General features: G+C 48.9%; 1 protein-coding gene across 1 annotated transcript in view; it reads right to left on the bottom strand.

The window, feature by feature from the left end:
* The window catches only part of PFKP (phosphofructokinase, platelet), a 48,162-nt gene extending 41,360 nt beyond the window's left edge, over positions 1-6,802 (bottom strand). Inside the window, exon 1 of the mRNA XM_073229477.1 lies at positions 6,476-6,802. Coding sequence (XP_073085578.1) covers positions 6,476-6,587 — 112 coding nt within the window. The 5' untranslated portion in view covers positions 6,588-6,802. The remainder of the gene's footprint in view (positions 1-6,475) is intronic.
* Between the last annotated feature and the right edge of the window lie 9,382 nt (positions 6,803-16,184).

Consider the following 16,184-nt stretch of genomic DNA (forward strand, 5'->3'; position numbering starts at 1 on the left):
CCTTCATGCTGGTGATGGGCAGAACTACTGGGGTGAATAAAATGTACACTTAAATCTAATTGCTTTCTTCAACATGGTGGCCAGGTATTTTAAGCTATGTACATAACAGGGCTATGCATGCAAGCCTGGCTTTTCCTGTGCGGCAATTGGTGCAGTGGGTGTCTCACCACATGGATCTGGGCAGAGCTCAGCACAGGCGATGATGTTCCTTCCCAGGTATCCAGCTAACTTCCTGTTGGTGGTTCTTGACCAGTTCCCATTGTTACACAGTACAAGCAGCGCTATAAAGAATATCCTACCAACCCACCTGCTTTCACCTCTGGCCTCACACTCTGCCTCTCTTCCTGCTGAGCCAAAAGCTCCGCCCACCAATCACCCCAGGCCCCTCAGTCCCCGCCAGCAGGTGTCCTGCCATGTGCCCAGTCCACTCCTGCAACTCTCCATCTGTAGCCCAATCATGCTCCTCATGAGACCCTGAGCTTGGGCTTCCCCCACCCTTCTCCACAAGACAGCCCTTAGCAGAGGCCCCCAGGGCAGGCAGGTGGCTGTCATGCTCGCACAGGTAAATCCAAAGTCCTCATGGCTGCCCCTCCCCTCGACCTCACCCATCGGGCCTGACCTTTATCTCCCAGCCCCTGCCAGCTCCCCACGGTGCCTCCCCAGGCTGCTTCCAGCTGGCTTGCTCCCCCGCCTGACCCCGGGGTCCAGTGGTGATTCTTTGACCAGGGGACCCAGGCCCTCCATGAAACAGCTTCTGTCCCAGCTCCAGCCTCCTTCTCAGCATTCAGCAGCGCCATGACACACAGGTTCATCTGCCCTGGATCACAACAGTGTTAGCTCCCTGAGAAAGGGTCCCAGGGTCCTGTCGAAGGCCCAGCCACAAACCTCGGGGCCATCGTGAGTTGGTGCAAGAACTGGGACAAAAGGGAACAAAGCTAAGGAATATGAAGCCAGAGCTGAACAATAAGGAGGCCACCCTGCACCACCCTCCAGCCATTTCTAATCAAAGGAAACCTCTGGCCAGACAGCTTACACCAAATTCTATAGGGCCCTATTGTAATTAACCCTTCTACTCAAAAACCGCATCACATCTGGGAATTGTTGGTATCGAAGGAAATGCCTGGGTTTTAGACTCCCTGTAGAACAGGCCAGCTTGAGCCTCAGACATCTGGAGGGACCAGGAGGGTCTTTCAGGCCTCTGCCTCTCAGCAAGAGCCTCAGGTGGCAGAACAGGCAGGAAGCTAGGAGCCCTCAGGGCAGCAGGGCCAGCAGACCCTCCTCCTGGACTGAAAATACTCACTGGGGAGAAGGGGAGAGTAACCAGGAGGGAGGGGACAGAGGCTGACTTCCTTCATTTTGCAAATGGAAAGCTTGAGAAGACCCTGCTCCAGCTAGCATGGTGCAGAGCCAGGGACCCGGCTATTTAATCAGCCTCCTGATTCTCAGGGCACTGGGCTGCCATGTGCTTCATGCTGCTCTTCCTGATAAACACAATTACGTTAAGTCCTCAGTGCTGCAGGCAGGAAATGAAGAGTCACGGGAGGACACAGAGAGGGCGCAGATGCTCCATAACAAATAAGACCAGCACCACATACACAAAGCTTGTATTAAGAGGGTAGATCCAGCAGCGACTCCGCTGTTTTCTGGGCACACAGCCATCTGTTCTTTATCCAGATACACCTTTTCAACATAATCACAACCATGGTGAATGAGCAGCTGTGTCCTCCTGTCTGCCTGGAACACAGGGCTACCCTGTCTGTACACTTCTTACTGCAATTGCCTATGCCAGCCCACCAGATTGGTGCAGGGTGTTCAAGCAGCCTGGGGCTTCTCTGATGAAAGGCTCTGGATCAATGCTTTTAGTTTTCTGTAACCAAGGGGCAAAATGTGTTTTTTCTTCAAAGATGACAAATGACTAGATTCCAAGAGTTATCATGTCATACAACAGTACTGTGTTCCTAGAAGACAGAGAAATGGCACAGAATCCCCCACGGTACTCACGGGGTTAACACTGTATTCCTAACACATTGCCTCCTACATCCAATAATTTTTGCTAAATTACATTTTAAATGGAAAAGATCCCATATAGACAGATGTGTGTGTACAGAGTTCCAGGATAGTACAGGGCCTGGAGCTATGATAAGCCAGATGCCCCCTGTTCTGCACTGCCCTCCACATCTCATGGGCTCCGATGCCAGCTGAGCTTCAGGTGGGCACAGAAGAGGCCCAACCAAGCAGGGTCCCAACATGGTGTTCACGAAATATGTGCTCAAGGGCAGAGTTACCCTAGCGCCTGGCCCAGTGTGCTGGCACTGCACATTTCTAACCATGGTTTTAAAGTTCTAATACTGAAACAGCAATCATCCCCAGATATTACCTGGGGATAAAAAAGTGCTTTCGATTGGTGAAGGTTTGTGGGTAAAATTGTAACATTTCCGGAGTATCTCACCTGGCTTTAGTGTATTTGCATATCCTGAGGGGTGGAGAGAAGTTCATCTCCATGTCAATGGATAATTACCTGGGCAACCGAGGGTGTGTTTGAACCTGACAGTTTAAGGCCAGGGGCTGGCTTGCTTGCTGGTTTGCTTCCTTCTGGAGCAGAGAGAGACGGCCCTGGACTGCAGTTTGTAAACAATAAACGGGTTTTAAACTTTATTTCTCCCTTTGACTGATCCCGGTTTTTAGAGGTATTTTGTCCTGGGATTTCCTTTCCCTGGACTTACAAGATTATTCATCGAAAGGACTTAATGATGAAAGAGGATGGAGAGAACTCCCAATCACAGGCTTTTGTGAAAGGAAGTGGCCTGCACTTTGTTAGTTAGGGAGACTCAGGGGGAGGTATTCAGCAAGTCCGAGGGCCTGTCGTGAGCCACAGATGTGCTGAGAGGCAGGCATGCAGGGGTGGATGGACACTCGCGTCTTGGCCCCCATTCCCACTGCAGTGTGTGGCCTGGCCGTCCCCACCACTTAGGGGAACTCAGTTCTCTGAAAAGCTCAGTGGCTCCTGTATAAGGTGAGAAGCCAGTGCGTGGGAGCCCTAGAGCCTGCCATAGAGCAAATGTCCATGGAATGTTGGTTATTTTTGCTATTATTAGGAAGACTGATACAGACTCAGTTGAAGTGGGTTCTGCCTACGTTACGTACTGGGGTTTGCTCTGCTGTGGGCAGTGTGCTGCTCTCAGGTGCCTCTCAGCTGCACCAGGCCCTCCCGAAGCCCACGGGCTGTGTCTATGACCATGACTCATTTTTGGTGTGTGACACAGTCTTGCTTGGGGCAGGGACTTCGTCATGGTAAGCCTGTCTGTCAGGCAACGTGGGACTTATTTGAGGTTAAAGTGAAAATCAATTTAAATTTGCAGACATTCCCTGTGACAACAGACAAAACCCAGGGGGCTTTTGCCACTTTATGATTATACTATATAAATTCCACTGGGGGAGAAAGCACTTCACCAGCTTGGTATCAAGGGTTTCATGGAGTTAGTCACCCTGGAGTTATCGCTGTAAAAAGGCACTACCTATACCACTAACAAAACTGCCCTCCAGTCCTCTGTATAATTCTGAAGCAAGCTGGGTTTTGCCTGCCCTGCAACAGGAACTAGACTTTACAGCCACCTGAGGAAGGCTTTGGGGGCATGGCCCCCAGGAAGGGCTGGGATGAGATCTTACAGAACTTGTTTTAAATCCTGCCAACTGTCACGTATGAGCCCTGTGACCCTCATAAAGTCACTTACCTCTTTGTGGGTCTTTCTCTTCACCTCCAAAATGAAGACATACACACCCTTGGAGCAAAGTAAGGCCCTGAGACGAGAACTGTAATGCTCCAAGTATACAAAACGTGCCTGCTAAATAGCAGCTAGAGTCCTGTCCACATGGAATTTTACCATAATTTCACATCCCATTAGAAGACTGCCCTGAGATTAAGATGTGAGTGTGTTCTCCTTGCTCTTTAGCTATGAGCAAAATTCTCCTATCTCAGGGAAAATCAAGTGCTGATATAATTTAGTCAAGATAAAACGGTCAAAGAACAGGGTGTCATTGGCAACATCTCCAGCCATCTAAGGCTCTAATGGTCTGTAAACCTGATGCCGCCAACCAGACCCTCTGAGAACATGTCAAGGCAAGATTTCTCAGGAAGAAGTGCATCCAGACATCCTATCAGGAACCACAAAGTATAAAAACCAGAGATCACACTCTGCACGAAGTCCAAGAAAAACCAACCAAAGGCCTCCACTCTGTGGGGATGGGGAGCATGAGGAGGCAGACCTTGGTGGGCTATCCCAGGGACAGCCCCACAGTGACACGTGAGAGCATCAGGCCACCAGCTGAGAAGAGAACAGCCATCTCCCATTAGCTACACATAATTTTGGTTCTCAAAGAATCCTTTTCCAGAAAGACAAAGAGGTGTGACTTACTGGCCTCTATTATTTATAACTGCTTATAAACCGCAGAGCCAGGATAACTAACAGAGAAAATGCTGAGTCTGTGTATTACACCATTATTTCCGGCCCTATACACCAACAACCAGGTGGTTGAGCAAACTTTTGGACAAGGAGTGAAAAGAATGCTCAATAAATGTATTTTTCAACACATACAGCACCGTAATTCTAAAATAACCTTGAAACTCTGATCTTGAAGCCTACTGGTTTAGGAGACTTGCTCCTCTTCCTGTGCCACCGTTTTATTTCTTTCTGAGATCCAGGATAAGACTGGCTCAAGGGGCTTCCCTAAGTTCTGCTTGCCCATGTCTCCTGAGGCATATGCGTTTGAAGCTATTGCCAGGGAAGCCATATGCTCCGCCCACAGCGTCCTCGGCACCGTTCGGGTGTTACTTAAGCACTCTGGGCGATGTCATCCATTTCACCCTGTTTCCCCAACCTCGGCCTTTGCTCTATCACAGTTTACTTCTCTGTAATGTTTATACCGAGGGTCATTTTATTAGGATACCAAACGGAACAGCCTGCTTCCCTAGGACGCCAAGGCCGGCCTGTGGGGACCGGGCGGTGCCTGACGCCCGAGGCGCCGTCTTCCATAGGACCCGGAGGTCTCCCTGTACCTGGGCGCCTCCTGCCCGCCGCGCGCGGATGCCCAGGGCACAGGGCGCACGAGCGGCGACGGGCCGGGCATCACGTAGGCGCGCGGCGGGCGGGGAGGCGGTCAGGGCAGCAGCCAGAGCTCCCCAACAAGCCGCACCCGCCCGGCCCCGCCTCGCTCAAGGGCGAAGGAAAGGTCACGGGCAGGGTGGGCGACAGGCGGGGACGCCGGACGCACCACCCAAGCATCCCTCCACAGGGTGCGACGTCCAAACATGTGAACATCTACAACAGAGGGCCAAATAAAACCCAAAACCCAGCACGAGGAGGCGTCTCCAGTCCGCGGAATCTCTAAGACTCCAAGGTCGCATCCGCTGGGTAAGCGCCTACCTACTTCCCCACGGCTAGCTCGCCGCACCCGGATTCACCTGGCTGGGATACCACACGGTCTGCTAGCCCGGCGCGCCCACGTGCACGCCGCCCTGGGGCCGGGCGTGGCCGTGCCCCCCTCCCCTCAAATGTAGGCATTCTTTCGAGGAGCGTGAGGACATGGGACTCGGTCCCCCTCCTCCCGAAATCGGCCTCCTTGTTGGGGACCCCCGCCGGTGCCGGGGACGTCCCCGAGTCACCGATTCCGTCATTCCCGTCCAGGTACGCTGGTAGGCTGGCGGACTGGCCCAGCGACCCGTTTCAATTTTCGGTTTTGTCACAAGCCGGAAGAGGAAAGGAGGTTAGAGCGGCGGAAAAACGTTTTTAAAATCTCCCAGCGGAAATTCGAGGCGGTGGCGAGTCGCTGGCAGCCCTGAGGGGATCCGCGCGCCCCCGCCGCGCCCTGCAGTGCAGCAGGGGACCCGCGCGGGGCGCGAGGCCGCAGGTCGTGCCGCGCGGACCCAGCCATTCTTTACAAAATTTGGGGGATCGGAGGGCGCCCGGCCCATCCCACGGCTGGAGGAATTACCTCCCAGGGCGACCCATCGCCAGTCTCCATCAAAAAACAAAAATGCAGACAGAAAATTGATATTCCCAGTACAAGATCCCACGCCATATACCCACCTCTGCTAGTACCCACCCCCCCCACGCCCCGCCACTCCGCAACTTAGCCCCGCGGCGACTTGCTCGGAGGCTTTTCGGCCTGCTTCGGCCCGGGGAGGCCCCCCTGCGGTGCCTGGGCTCGGGGGCTTTTCTCCGCTCTTCTCTTATCCCAGGTACGCCCCTCCTCCCTGGTTCCCCATCCCTTCTACCTCCTACCCCCATTTCTCTTCCTGGGTCCCTCTCCACAACCCTTTCCCTGCTTCCACTTTCCCCATCCCTCCTCCCTTGTGCCCCTCCCTCTCCCCTGGTTTCCCGTTCCCATCTCTCCTCCCGGGTACCCCTATCCTTCCTCCCCATCCTTCCTCTGCGTCCACTCCTCCGCCGCCTGAGCGGGCCTGGAGGCGGCTGCGCACCTTGGGCATCCCCGCCGCTGGTCAACACGCCGATGGCTTTGCCGGCCCCAGAAAGGTGCTCCAGGAACTTTCGAAAGGAGCCCTTGCGGTCGGAGGAAACGTCGTCGGCCATGGCGAGAAGTCCGGGGACTGCGCTGAGCCTGGCGCTCAGCAAGCAGTGTGCCCCGCCCGCGCGAGACTCAGAACCACCGCCCCGCGCGCTCGGCGCTCGCCAATGGGCGGTCCAAGGCCGACTCAGGCCGCGGGTCCAGGGCGGGGCACAGCCGGTGGGGGCGCATTGCAGTGGGAGGGGCGCTCGGGGGCGAGACCCAGGAAAGAGGGAGGGCACCTCAGGTTGGGGGGAATTGCAGCCGAGGCGCGAGCTTTGCGCGCGCGCGGGGGCGTGTATGGCGGTGGGAGGTGCATTGCAGAAGGAGAGCAGCTCCGGCAGGAGGGAGGGAGAGCGCCGCAGGGGGCGGAGCACTAAGAGGGCGGGGCCAGCACGTGAGGGAAGCGCCGCAGGTGGGGGGCCCCGAAGCCCAGCGCAGACGGACGCTCCGCTTTGCTCAGGATTCTTCCCAGTGTAGTGTTTCGAGCCGCGGGCGTCGCAGCTTTACGTCGGGCTCCCCCAGGTTTTTACTCCGGGCTGAGGTCTCGGGGAAGCACGTGTGGCGGATCCTTAGGTTGAAGGCCAGCATGGGAGGCCCTGTCCCCACCGGCCCGTACGGGGGAAGAGAAGGAATGCGGCCCCCATACTCCAGGCCGGGTGCCAGTGGATCCGGGGAGGGAGCAGGAAAGGCTGGCAAGGGCGATAAGACCCCAGTTCTCACCTAAGGAAACCGCGTGTTCCTGTTCTGTCAGCCGGATGCCCTCTTAGCTCCACTGGAGGCTCCAAAACCCAAACAGTCACGTCCAGCACGCTGGGTGACAGATGCCCTCGGTGACTTAAGGGCTCAACCCTGAGCCAGGTACTTGCTGCGGACACAGTCGGATGGGGGCGCGATCTCACCAAGCACACAGCACTGTGCTGGGGCACCGCTACCCCAGAAAAGCATCTCCTAAACGACCCCATGTACAGCTCTGTGGGGCTACCCCCGCCCGAGCCTGCTGAGTGCACAGTAGGTGCTCAGCAAGTGGACACACGAGGAAAAAGAGCATAAGAAACGGCTTATTCTGTTAGCCCAGAGGTATGTAATAGAGACACAAACAGGCTATCACTTTGGGGCCGCCCCAGACAAAAGATCAGGTCAGGCAGATTTTGATTGGGTGCTTGCCTCATCCACCAGCTCATCTCTCTGAGCTTCACAAATTTGTGGTGAAAGAGAAATACGGGTGCAGGGAAGGCTGGGGGTCTGATCTTTGTCCTCTGCCAGAATCCATGGGAAATTCCTAAACCCCACGGTCACCAGAAATCACCCAGACCTAGTTTTTCTCTGCTCCACCAGAACCACAGATATCCAGTTTTTGGAGCACTGCCAGGGTATATATGGCTGGGAGCAACTGCAAAGTCTGAAAGCAGTTGCTTCAATGGACTGAGCCTGAGCAGGGCCAGTGATGCAGAACAGGAGAACATTGACATTTTAAGGACGTCCTGTGGGTGCCCTTCACTCTCCCAGGGCTGGAGAGCAAAGCTGGGCTCTATGCCAAGGTGTTTCCATAGCCCCAGCCCAGGGTTTGTGCTCTGGAATTATCATCCCTTTTTAGAGCTTCTTACATTTTAAACAGTTGGTGCACACTGAATTTTATCTTAGCCCAAACCTGTTTATCTTCTTATAAAATTGACATATTTTATTATTTAAAGTTGGAAGATTGGTCACTTGACTAGACTTCACAGGTTTCTTTGCAGCTATGACCATGTGATTCTATTCTGGCCCAGGAAACAAAAGTGGAATTGTTGAGGAGAACCTCCAGAGAGACTTCTTAAAAAGAGTCAAACACCAGGTACAGCCTTTTGCCTCTTACTGCTGCTTGGAATGCAGATGTGATGGCAGGATCCAAGTCACGGTTGTGGAGCATGAGGAGACAGAGAAAATACAATCATCATAAAGGTGATAGAGGGACATATAAAAGAAGCTTGGTTCTGTGGAAACTTTGTGCATCTGCTGCACAGCTCAGGATTGCCTGTCTGCAGGCTTCTGTGAAAGGAAAAGATAGATTTTTGTATGTTTAAGCCACTCTTAGCTTCAGTTTCTGTTTTATGAGCTGAACCTGACACACACCTTTTACATATATTTTATGACACTTTCTAATCTCTTAGGAAACTGTTCTCCCACAAACTTCTAGAGATTGGAAGGAGCTTTTAGGATCACATAACCCACCCTCCTCATGTGAAATAAGAGGACATTAAGGCAGGAAAGGGTAGGGTAAGCTGGCTGAGGTCTAGCTCACCATGTTTTATCTTGTTCTTGCATTAGAGAAGGGCTTTTGGCAGACATAAGTGAGAAAATTGCTGTTCGGGCCTAGAATTATATCTCTTATATCCCCTAATCCCTTATTGCCATTCAGAATTGCATATGGAAGTCTGAAATGGAATTGACCACTGCCCCATTCAAGATAGTCTCAACACAGCTTGAAAAAAGGAGTCCAAACACAATTATCTACATGGTTCAATCCTGTAGAATTAATCCTTTAGAATTAAACAAAAAATACTAAAATAATAAAGAATTAAAATACTATATAGTAAAATGATAAAAATGGAACTTTTTATAAGAAGAAATTGGAATTTCTCATATTGGTATTGAAAGCAGATGACACTGCACCTGTAGACCTCAATATAATGGCAAAAACAGAAAAGAATGAAAGTGACTGTAGTAATAACAGCAACTTTCCACATTGCTCTTCCATGTGTATTATTTTGGGGCTGCAGGTTCCCACATTCTGTGTGTTCAATTACTAAGCTGCCTTCTCTCTTTGTACCCACAGGTATTCTGAATGAATCAGGATTTAGTAGGGTGTAGCACATCCGGAGTGGCATCAGTCCCATAAATCAGTAATCCTGAGTCAGAATGTGATGTCAGGAAATAAGCAGACACAAAATGGTGAGGAGTTCAGAGAAGGGAGAGATCACTTCTCACTGAAACGATCACACAAGACTTTGGGAAGAAATCCATTTTGAGACCTAGGCCTCCAGGTCTCAAACAGCGCCAAGGTGCAGGTGTTTCTGCATTACACTCCGAATGTGCTACACCCTGCTAAATCCTGATTCATTCAGAATACCTGTGGGTACAAAGAGAGAAGGCAGCTTAGTAATTGAACACACAGAATGTGGGAATCTGCAGCCCCAAAATAATACACATGGAAGAGCAATGTGGAAAGTTGCTGTTATTACTACAGTCACTTTCATTCTTTTCTGTTTTTGCCATTATATCGAGGTCTACAGGTGCAGTGTCATCTGCTTTCAATGCCAATATGAGAAATTCCAATTTCTTCTTATAAAAAGTTCCATTTTTATCATTTTACTATATAGTATTTTAATTCTTTATTATTTTAGTATTTTTTGTTTAAGGAGTCTCAGAAAGAGGAGATGTACATGCAGCAGCAGAGGGGAGAGGTTCTCCAGCACAAAATGAAGCACCCTGGTCAAATAGGAGATGAGCAGGGACAAAGCCTGCAGCCCCAAGGGCTTACCTCCTGCCCTGCAACTGCAGTGCACCTGGCCCTGCATCTTCCCATCCTCTCAATACTGTGTTATGTCTGTCTGCTTCCCTCTTTTCTCCATGCACATTTCTTCTTGTTCATTTGTGAGTTGGCAAATTGTCAGCAGTAAAATATGAACTTTTAATAACATCCCCACCAAATTCACAGCATGACTGAGTAACAGAAGAGGCTTAGGATTTCAGTATTAGGACTGGATTTGAACCTGGTCCTGCTAATCAAAGACAGATCCCCTTCCAGCACTTTAGCTGGAGTGCCTCTGCATGTCCCCTCTTCTGTACTGGCCTGTGTCATGGCCTGTGACTCTGTGGTTATGTTGCAGCAGTGATTTCCTATCTGTTAATCTGACTGCCTTTATCCCTCTCACTGCTGATGCTCAAACAGTGGTGTTTAGACTGTAAGGAGAACAGGACACAGACTGAAGTATTGCTCTGAGCAAGGAAGACAACGTTGTCCCAGAGACAAGGTAAGTGGTCACAAGGAGGTGAATATCAGTGGTCCAACTATGGAAGTTACTGAGGGCCAAGGCAGCACTCTCACCACGGCCACCTTGTGGAGCCCTTCATGGGGAAGATGTGGGACCTGCTCTGCAGGGACAGAGTCGGCAGTTCTCCCATGAAGAATGTGGTGGACTCTGGCCCTCACTCCCCACCCATGGGTGGGGGTCCCAGAGACTGGGGAGGAATGAGGAATGCTGTCACCGCCTCACTTGGCCTCTGCCTCCAACTGGAACACATTGCTTTCCCAGAGCCAGCCAGCAGAGCTGCACATAGAAGCCTTATCTGCCCAGCCGCCTGGTTCTGGCCCAGGAGGTGCGTTCTGTTTGGCTAATGCTCTTCTGCTTTGGCTGCAAGATTTTGACCTCTGTGACTTCAGAAACTTTCTTTTTAAACTTATTCTCAATTTTTTCTTAGACAACCACAGGACTAAAGCACACACCTCAAGTGAGGTGGATTAGATCCAAGTGTAAAGTGTGAAGTGTAGATGTTGAAGCAGAATTCACATGACTGTCAGTGCCTGGGTCACATTCACCTTAAGCCTCTGGCACCCAGAACCAAAACAAGATAAAAAAAAAAAAAAAGGAAAGGATATGCTAAGATTCTCAGTTTCTCTGGAAAGTCCTGTTGTTTGGTTAACAGGTTGTGCAGATTTATGAATAGTGTGAGATTTCCCAAGTGGGCAAAATAATTTGGAACTGATGTAGAGATGAGAGGGCAGGTGAGTACCAGGCACACTGAATTACTTTACGAGAGCTTGGCCAAAGTGTTAAATGGAGAGAAAGAGACAGAAAACGAAGGAAGAACAATTCATCACTTTTGCACATAAGCCTGGGGCTGTCCAGAGCCTTCCCCTGAAGCACTAGGACACGCTGGTGTGATGGACACTGAGGTGCTTTTCTGGAATGCGGCTACCCTCTGCCTCTCTGGCCCTGCTCTTTCCCTTATGATTACAAGTTGTTTTCGCATCCTGTTATCTGTGTCCTGATGACATTCCAGAAATGACTTCAATTTTAGCAAGTGGTCCTCAGATTTTTTTCCATGAAACATGCTTCTGGAAACCTTCCTGGAGATTGGCACCTCCAGAAAGTGCTCATGAATTCCTCAGATTGCATTCGGGTTGTTTCTGCTCTCTGACTTCTGCCAGATCTCTTTACTACATGTGTCAACATATGCAGGTGGGCACACACACTGCAGGAGACGAAACAGGCTTCATTTGTATTTCAGGCTTTCCCAGGAGAAGCTGAGGAAGCTCTCCATGTGTATTCTGTTTCAGTGAACACCAGACTCCTAGCCACAAGCCAACCTGTTTTCCAGGATAGAGATATTGTTCAAGAGCTTCCAGCCTCCCACCCCTTTGCTGGGCTTGGCCTCCTGTCTCATTTTTCCCTGGCTGTCTGCCAGCAGTCCCCTGGGCAGCAGTGGGTCTGCGGCAGGACAGACCATGGGGTGGTCTCCACATGAGGACCTGTCACAGCGAACATGGTGTGTCTAACAGAGAGGCGCTGCCCCTGTCCTTCCTCCCTGTGGGCCACAGTGAGATCATCCTGGAGGGCCGGGGCTTCCTTGTATGGCCAAGTCCTGGAGCTGTGGAGCTGGGAGCCTCCCCGGACTCCTTGGACAGCAGTGGGGGACTTCATTGGGCAGAATCCCCAGGCCAGGCAGGGAGGGAGGGGGGAGAGAGTGAGACAGGCCTGGGCTATAAGCCTGTGGCCACACCAGGACACTCTGGTCCTGCCAAGCCAGCACTCGTCAGCCCTGCAGGTGAAGTCATCTTGATGGCCGGTGACCAGCATGTTCTATTTAATGAAATGAGGAGAACAGAAAATACCTGAATCCATCGCATTCTGTAAGAGGAACCTGCTTTGTTAGAAACTTTCTAGCATTGTTGGGGCAAAAAGATTCCTTTCTTGTTGGGATTCATAGTTCAGTGAATTATATTTCAGTAAAGCTGTTAAAAAATCATTTGAAAGTCCAGTGCTAGAATGGCTGCCATCCAAAAGACAAGAAATAACAAGGGTTGACAAGGATGTAGAGAAAAAGGAATGCTCTTACACTGTTAGTGGGAAACTAAATTGGTGCAGCCACTATGGAAAGCAGTATGGAAGTTTCTCAATAAAACAGAAATACCATATGACCCAGTAATTCTACATCTAGGAATTTACCTGAAGAAAACAAAACTCTGATTTGAAAAAATATATGCACCCTTATGTTTAATGCTGTATTATTTACAATAGCCAAGATATGGAAGCAACTTAAGTCTCCATCAGTAGGTGAATGGATAAAGAAGATGTAGTATATACACGATGGAATATTATTCAGCCATAAAAAAGAAGGGAATCCTGTCATTTGGGACAACATGGATGGAACTAGAGGATATGCTCAGTGACAAAAGGCAGGTGGAGAGACAAATACCATATGATTTCACTTTTATGTGGAATCTAAAAACAAAATGAACAAAACAGCAGTAGACTCTTAGACACTGAGAAATGACTGGTGGTTACCATGGAGTGGGGGCTGGGGTGAGTGGCTGAAATAGGTGAAGGGGATAAAGAGGCATAAAATCTCAGTCATAATAAAAGTTAGTCACAGTAATGAAAGTAAAGCACAGAGAACAAGGTCAGTAGTTTTCTAACACTGTTCTATGTTCACAGTAACTGTACCAGTTGGGGTGAGCATTTAATAATATAAATAACTGTTGAATCACCATGTTGTATATTTGAAAACACTATAGTATTGCATATCATCTACAATAAAAAATATATGAACATAAAAAATAAAAATGTAAGAATTAAAAGCATAGATAATGTATTGTGATGCCCATTTGAGTCTCCCTTAGGGGAATATGAGCATCAAGACAGAGATTTGCAACCTGTGCCTCCTGACAGCAATCACAACTCTTCATCTTTTAAGCCCAATCAAACTCATAATAGGAGCTTGCTTTAAACAAGAAAACAAAGGAAGGGATTCTAGCACTGATTTGGGAAATGGTACATCCTTTGTCCCTCTGTCCATCCTTGTCCATTCTTTTCCTGTTCGGTGCTTTCTTGAATGCTAGGCCTAGGCCCCAAAGGATCCATTTTGTAGGACAAAGAGCAGGATGGGCACGGTGTCAGTGTTCACAGGGGAAATGCCAATTTGTCTATAGGGCATGGTTTCAAAGGGACTTTACTGGATACAGTGATGGGCTTTTTGAGGACCAGAGCTGGGTTTCTTCACACAATATTCTATAGGGACTCCATGTCCCCAAGGCTGCTCAGCAAGGAACCACTCTCACAAACGTGAACTCAGCTGCACGTGCATTTCCATTTTTATGATGTGAGAACTATAGGAGTCTTTGCTCTATTTCCTAGCCAGCTGAAGTTGGAATTTAGAAAATATATACATATTACAAAAGCAATTTTAAATAAATAAGCTTTATGTAAATGTTACCAAGGCTGGAATATTGAGAAAGCAAAACCCTGACCAAGCAGACTTGGGATTTCTTTAATTTCTGGAGAGCTGGCCAGCCTCTTCTGACCCAGCTGGTTCTGGCTGAGAGCATTAAGTCTCTGTGCTCAGAACTGTATGATGCCTCAAGCCAGAGAAAGCAAAATTTTTCATGACAATCAGGAAACCTTTGTGTGTGTGTGTGTGTGTGTGATAAAATATCATCTTGTTCTTTAGGTTTATCTTAAGATATTAAAAACAGCCCTTTGGAATTTGTTTCCATCCCTCTCCACTGCCTTCTGAGCTCTTGCTACTCAAAGTGTGGTCTGGGCCCCAGGAATGGACATCCTGGATCACGTTAGAGATGCAGAATCTAAGGCTTCCTTTCATGATTGCCAAGGTGAGTTTATGCATATGCAGTGTGAGAAGCACTTTAATCAGTTTGTAACAGTGACTAAGAAATGGCTTAAGCTGCTTAGAAGACTGCCATCCTTGAAGGCTGCAATAACTGATGGTTTAAGGTGTCTTCCTCCTCCTCTTTCTCTCAGGGGCTGCAAGCCCCTGACATCTGTGCTGACCCTCCTCACCACATGGTGGCCCCAGAGCCCTGCCAGTGTGTTGTGGACTTGAGTCGTAATGCCCTCAACAGTGACATTGATTTCGGATCAAAAAATGAGAGGAACGCTTCACATGTCCTCTTGGCAACTTCTAAGCCATCGCACAATATTATTAACTGCAGTCACCACGCTGCAGGTGAGAGCCTCAGAACTGAAAGTTTGTGTCCTTTGACCAATATCTCTGTCAGTTACACTCAATAAAATGATGAGATGAAAATTAATAATTTCCCTAAAGAATAGATTTGGTATCTCTCTGGGAATTTTCTCTTCCACACTTGAAGGGATTTACAGTTCCCATGAGGGGACATGGCTTTTCCCACTCAATACAATGTGACTTCTCATACACAAGATGGATTTAATATAAATAATAACTGACTCTTAAGAATTTACTCCTTTCAGGACACTGAGATTATAGAACTGCTTCTGAGCTGAGTATTTTCAGATGATTCTATCTGCAAATCTGAAGGTAATACCTGATCATATGCTTTTGAGGCCTAACTAGGACAAAATATGTTTGCTCTTTTATTAGCATTTTGCCTTTTTTTTCTTCCTTGCAGCTTTATTGAGACATAACTGATGCACATATTTAAAACTAAAGATGGTTGAGTTCTGACCTGTGTGTACACATACAGATGACACTTAGACTATCACCAAGAACTCAAGCACATGTCACCCCTGAATGTGCCCTGGGCCTCTTTCCTCACCCCACCAACCTCCAGCCCCAGAAAGAGCTGTTTTCTGTTACTGCAGAAGTGTGTGCATTTTCTAGAATTTTATATAAATGAAATATTATGGTATGTACCCTTTTCATTGACTTCTCCTACAGAGCGTTATGATCCTGAGGTTATAATATAGGGCAATAGCGCTTCCCTCTTTTCTTGCTGAGCAGTTGCCCATTGTATGATTTGTATGTGGTTTGTTGATCCACCCACTTGCTGCTGGATATTCAGGTTGTTTCCAGAATGTATCCTGAGTTGGAGATATTAAATGTTAAAAAATGTGCCTGATAGTGTTAGTGAACATGGTAATCCTTAGAAAATCAAAATGAAAAAGGCCAGGTCACCACGGTTGCCCAGTCCCAAGAGAGGTGGAAAATTCTCTTGACCTCATGACTGCTTCTGCTTCTCTGTAAAAACTAGAAAATGCATCTTTACACAGGCAGATAACCCTTGGTGCCATTTCTCAGTTTCTTGCTTCTTGTTCTGGTTCTTAGGGATATTTAGGGTTTCTCCTGCAGTGATCAGCCACTGAGTGAGAATACATGAGAAATGCCTGCATGCAGGCTCCTGTTTCCTGCCCTATGAGATCCTGTAGTGCCTCTCGCCTTGACTTTGGGGTGGCCCTTTCACCTTGACCAGGTCCCCCTTCCTATTAGCTAATCTTATCACATGACAGATTTAATGGATTTATAGCCTAAAAGACACAGGTAATCTCCTAGGGGGTTTAGCATTCTGTTATTGAACTGTAAATAGAGCTGAAGTTTACTGACACCTGCTGGGTACAGGGCACTGAGTAACACAGTGTATGATCTTC

This window comes from Manis javanica, chromosome 2 (genome assembly GCF_040802235.1).
Source record: "Manis javanica isolate MJ-LG chromosome 2, MJ_LKY, whole genome shotgun sequence".
Taxonomy (NCBI): Eukaryota; Metazoa; Chordata; class Mammalia; order Pholidota; family Manidae; genus Manis; species Manis javanica.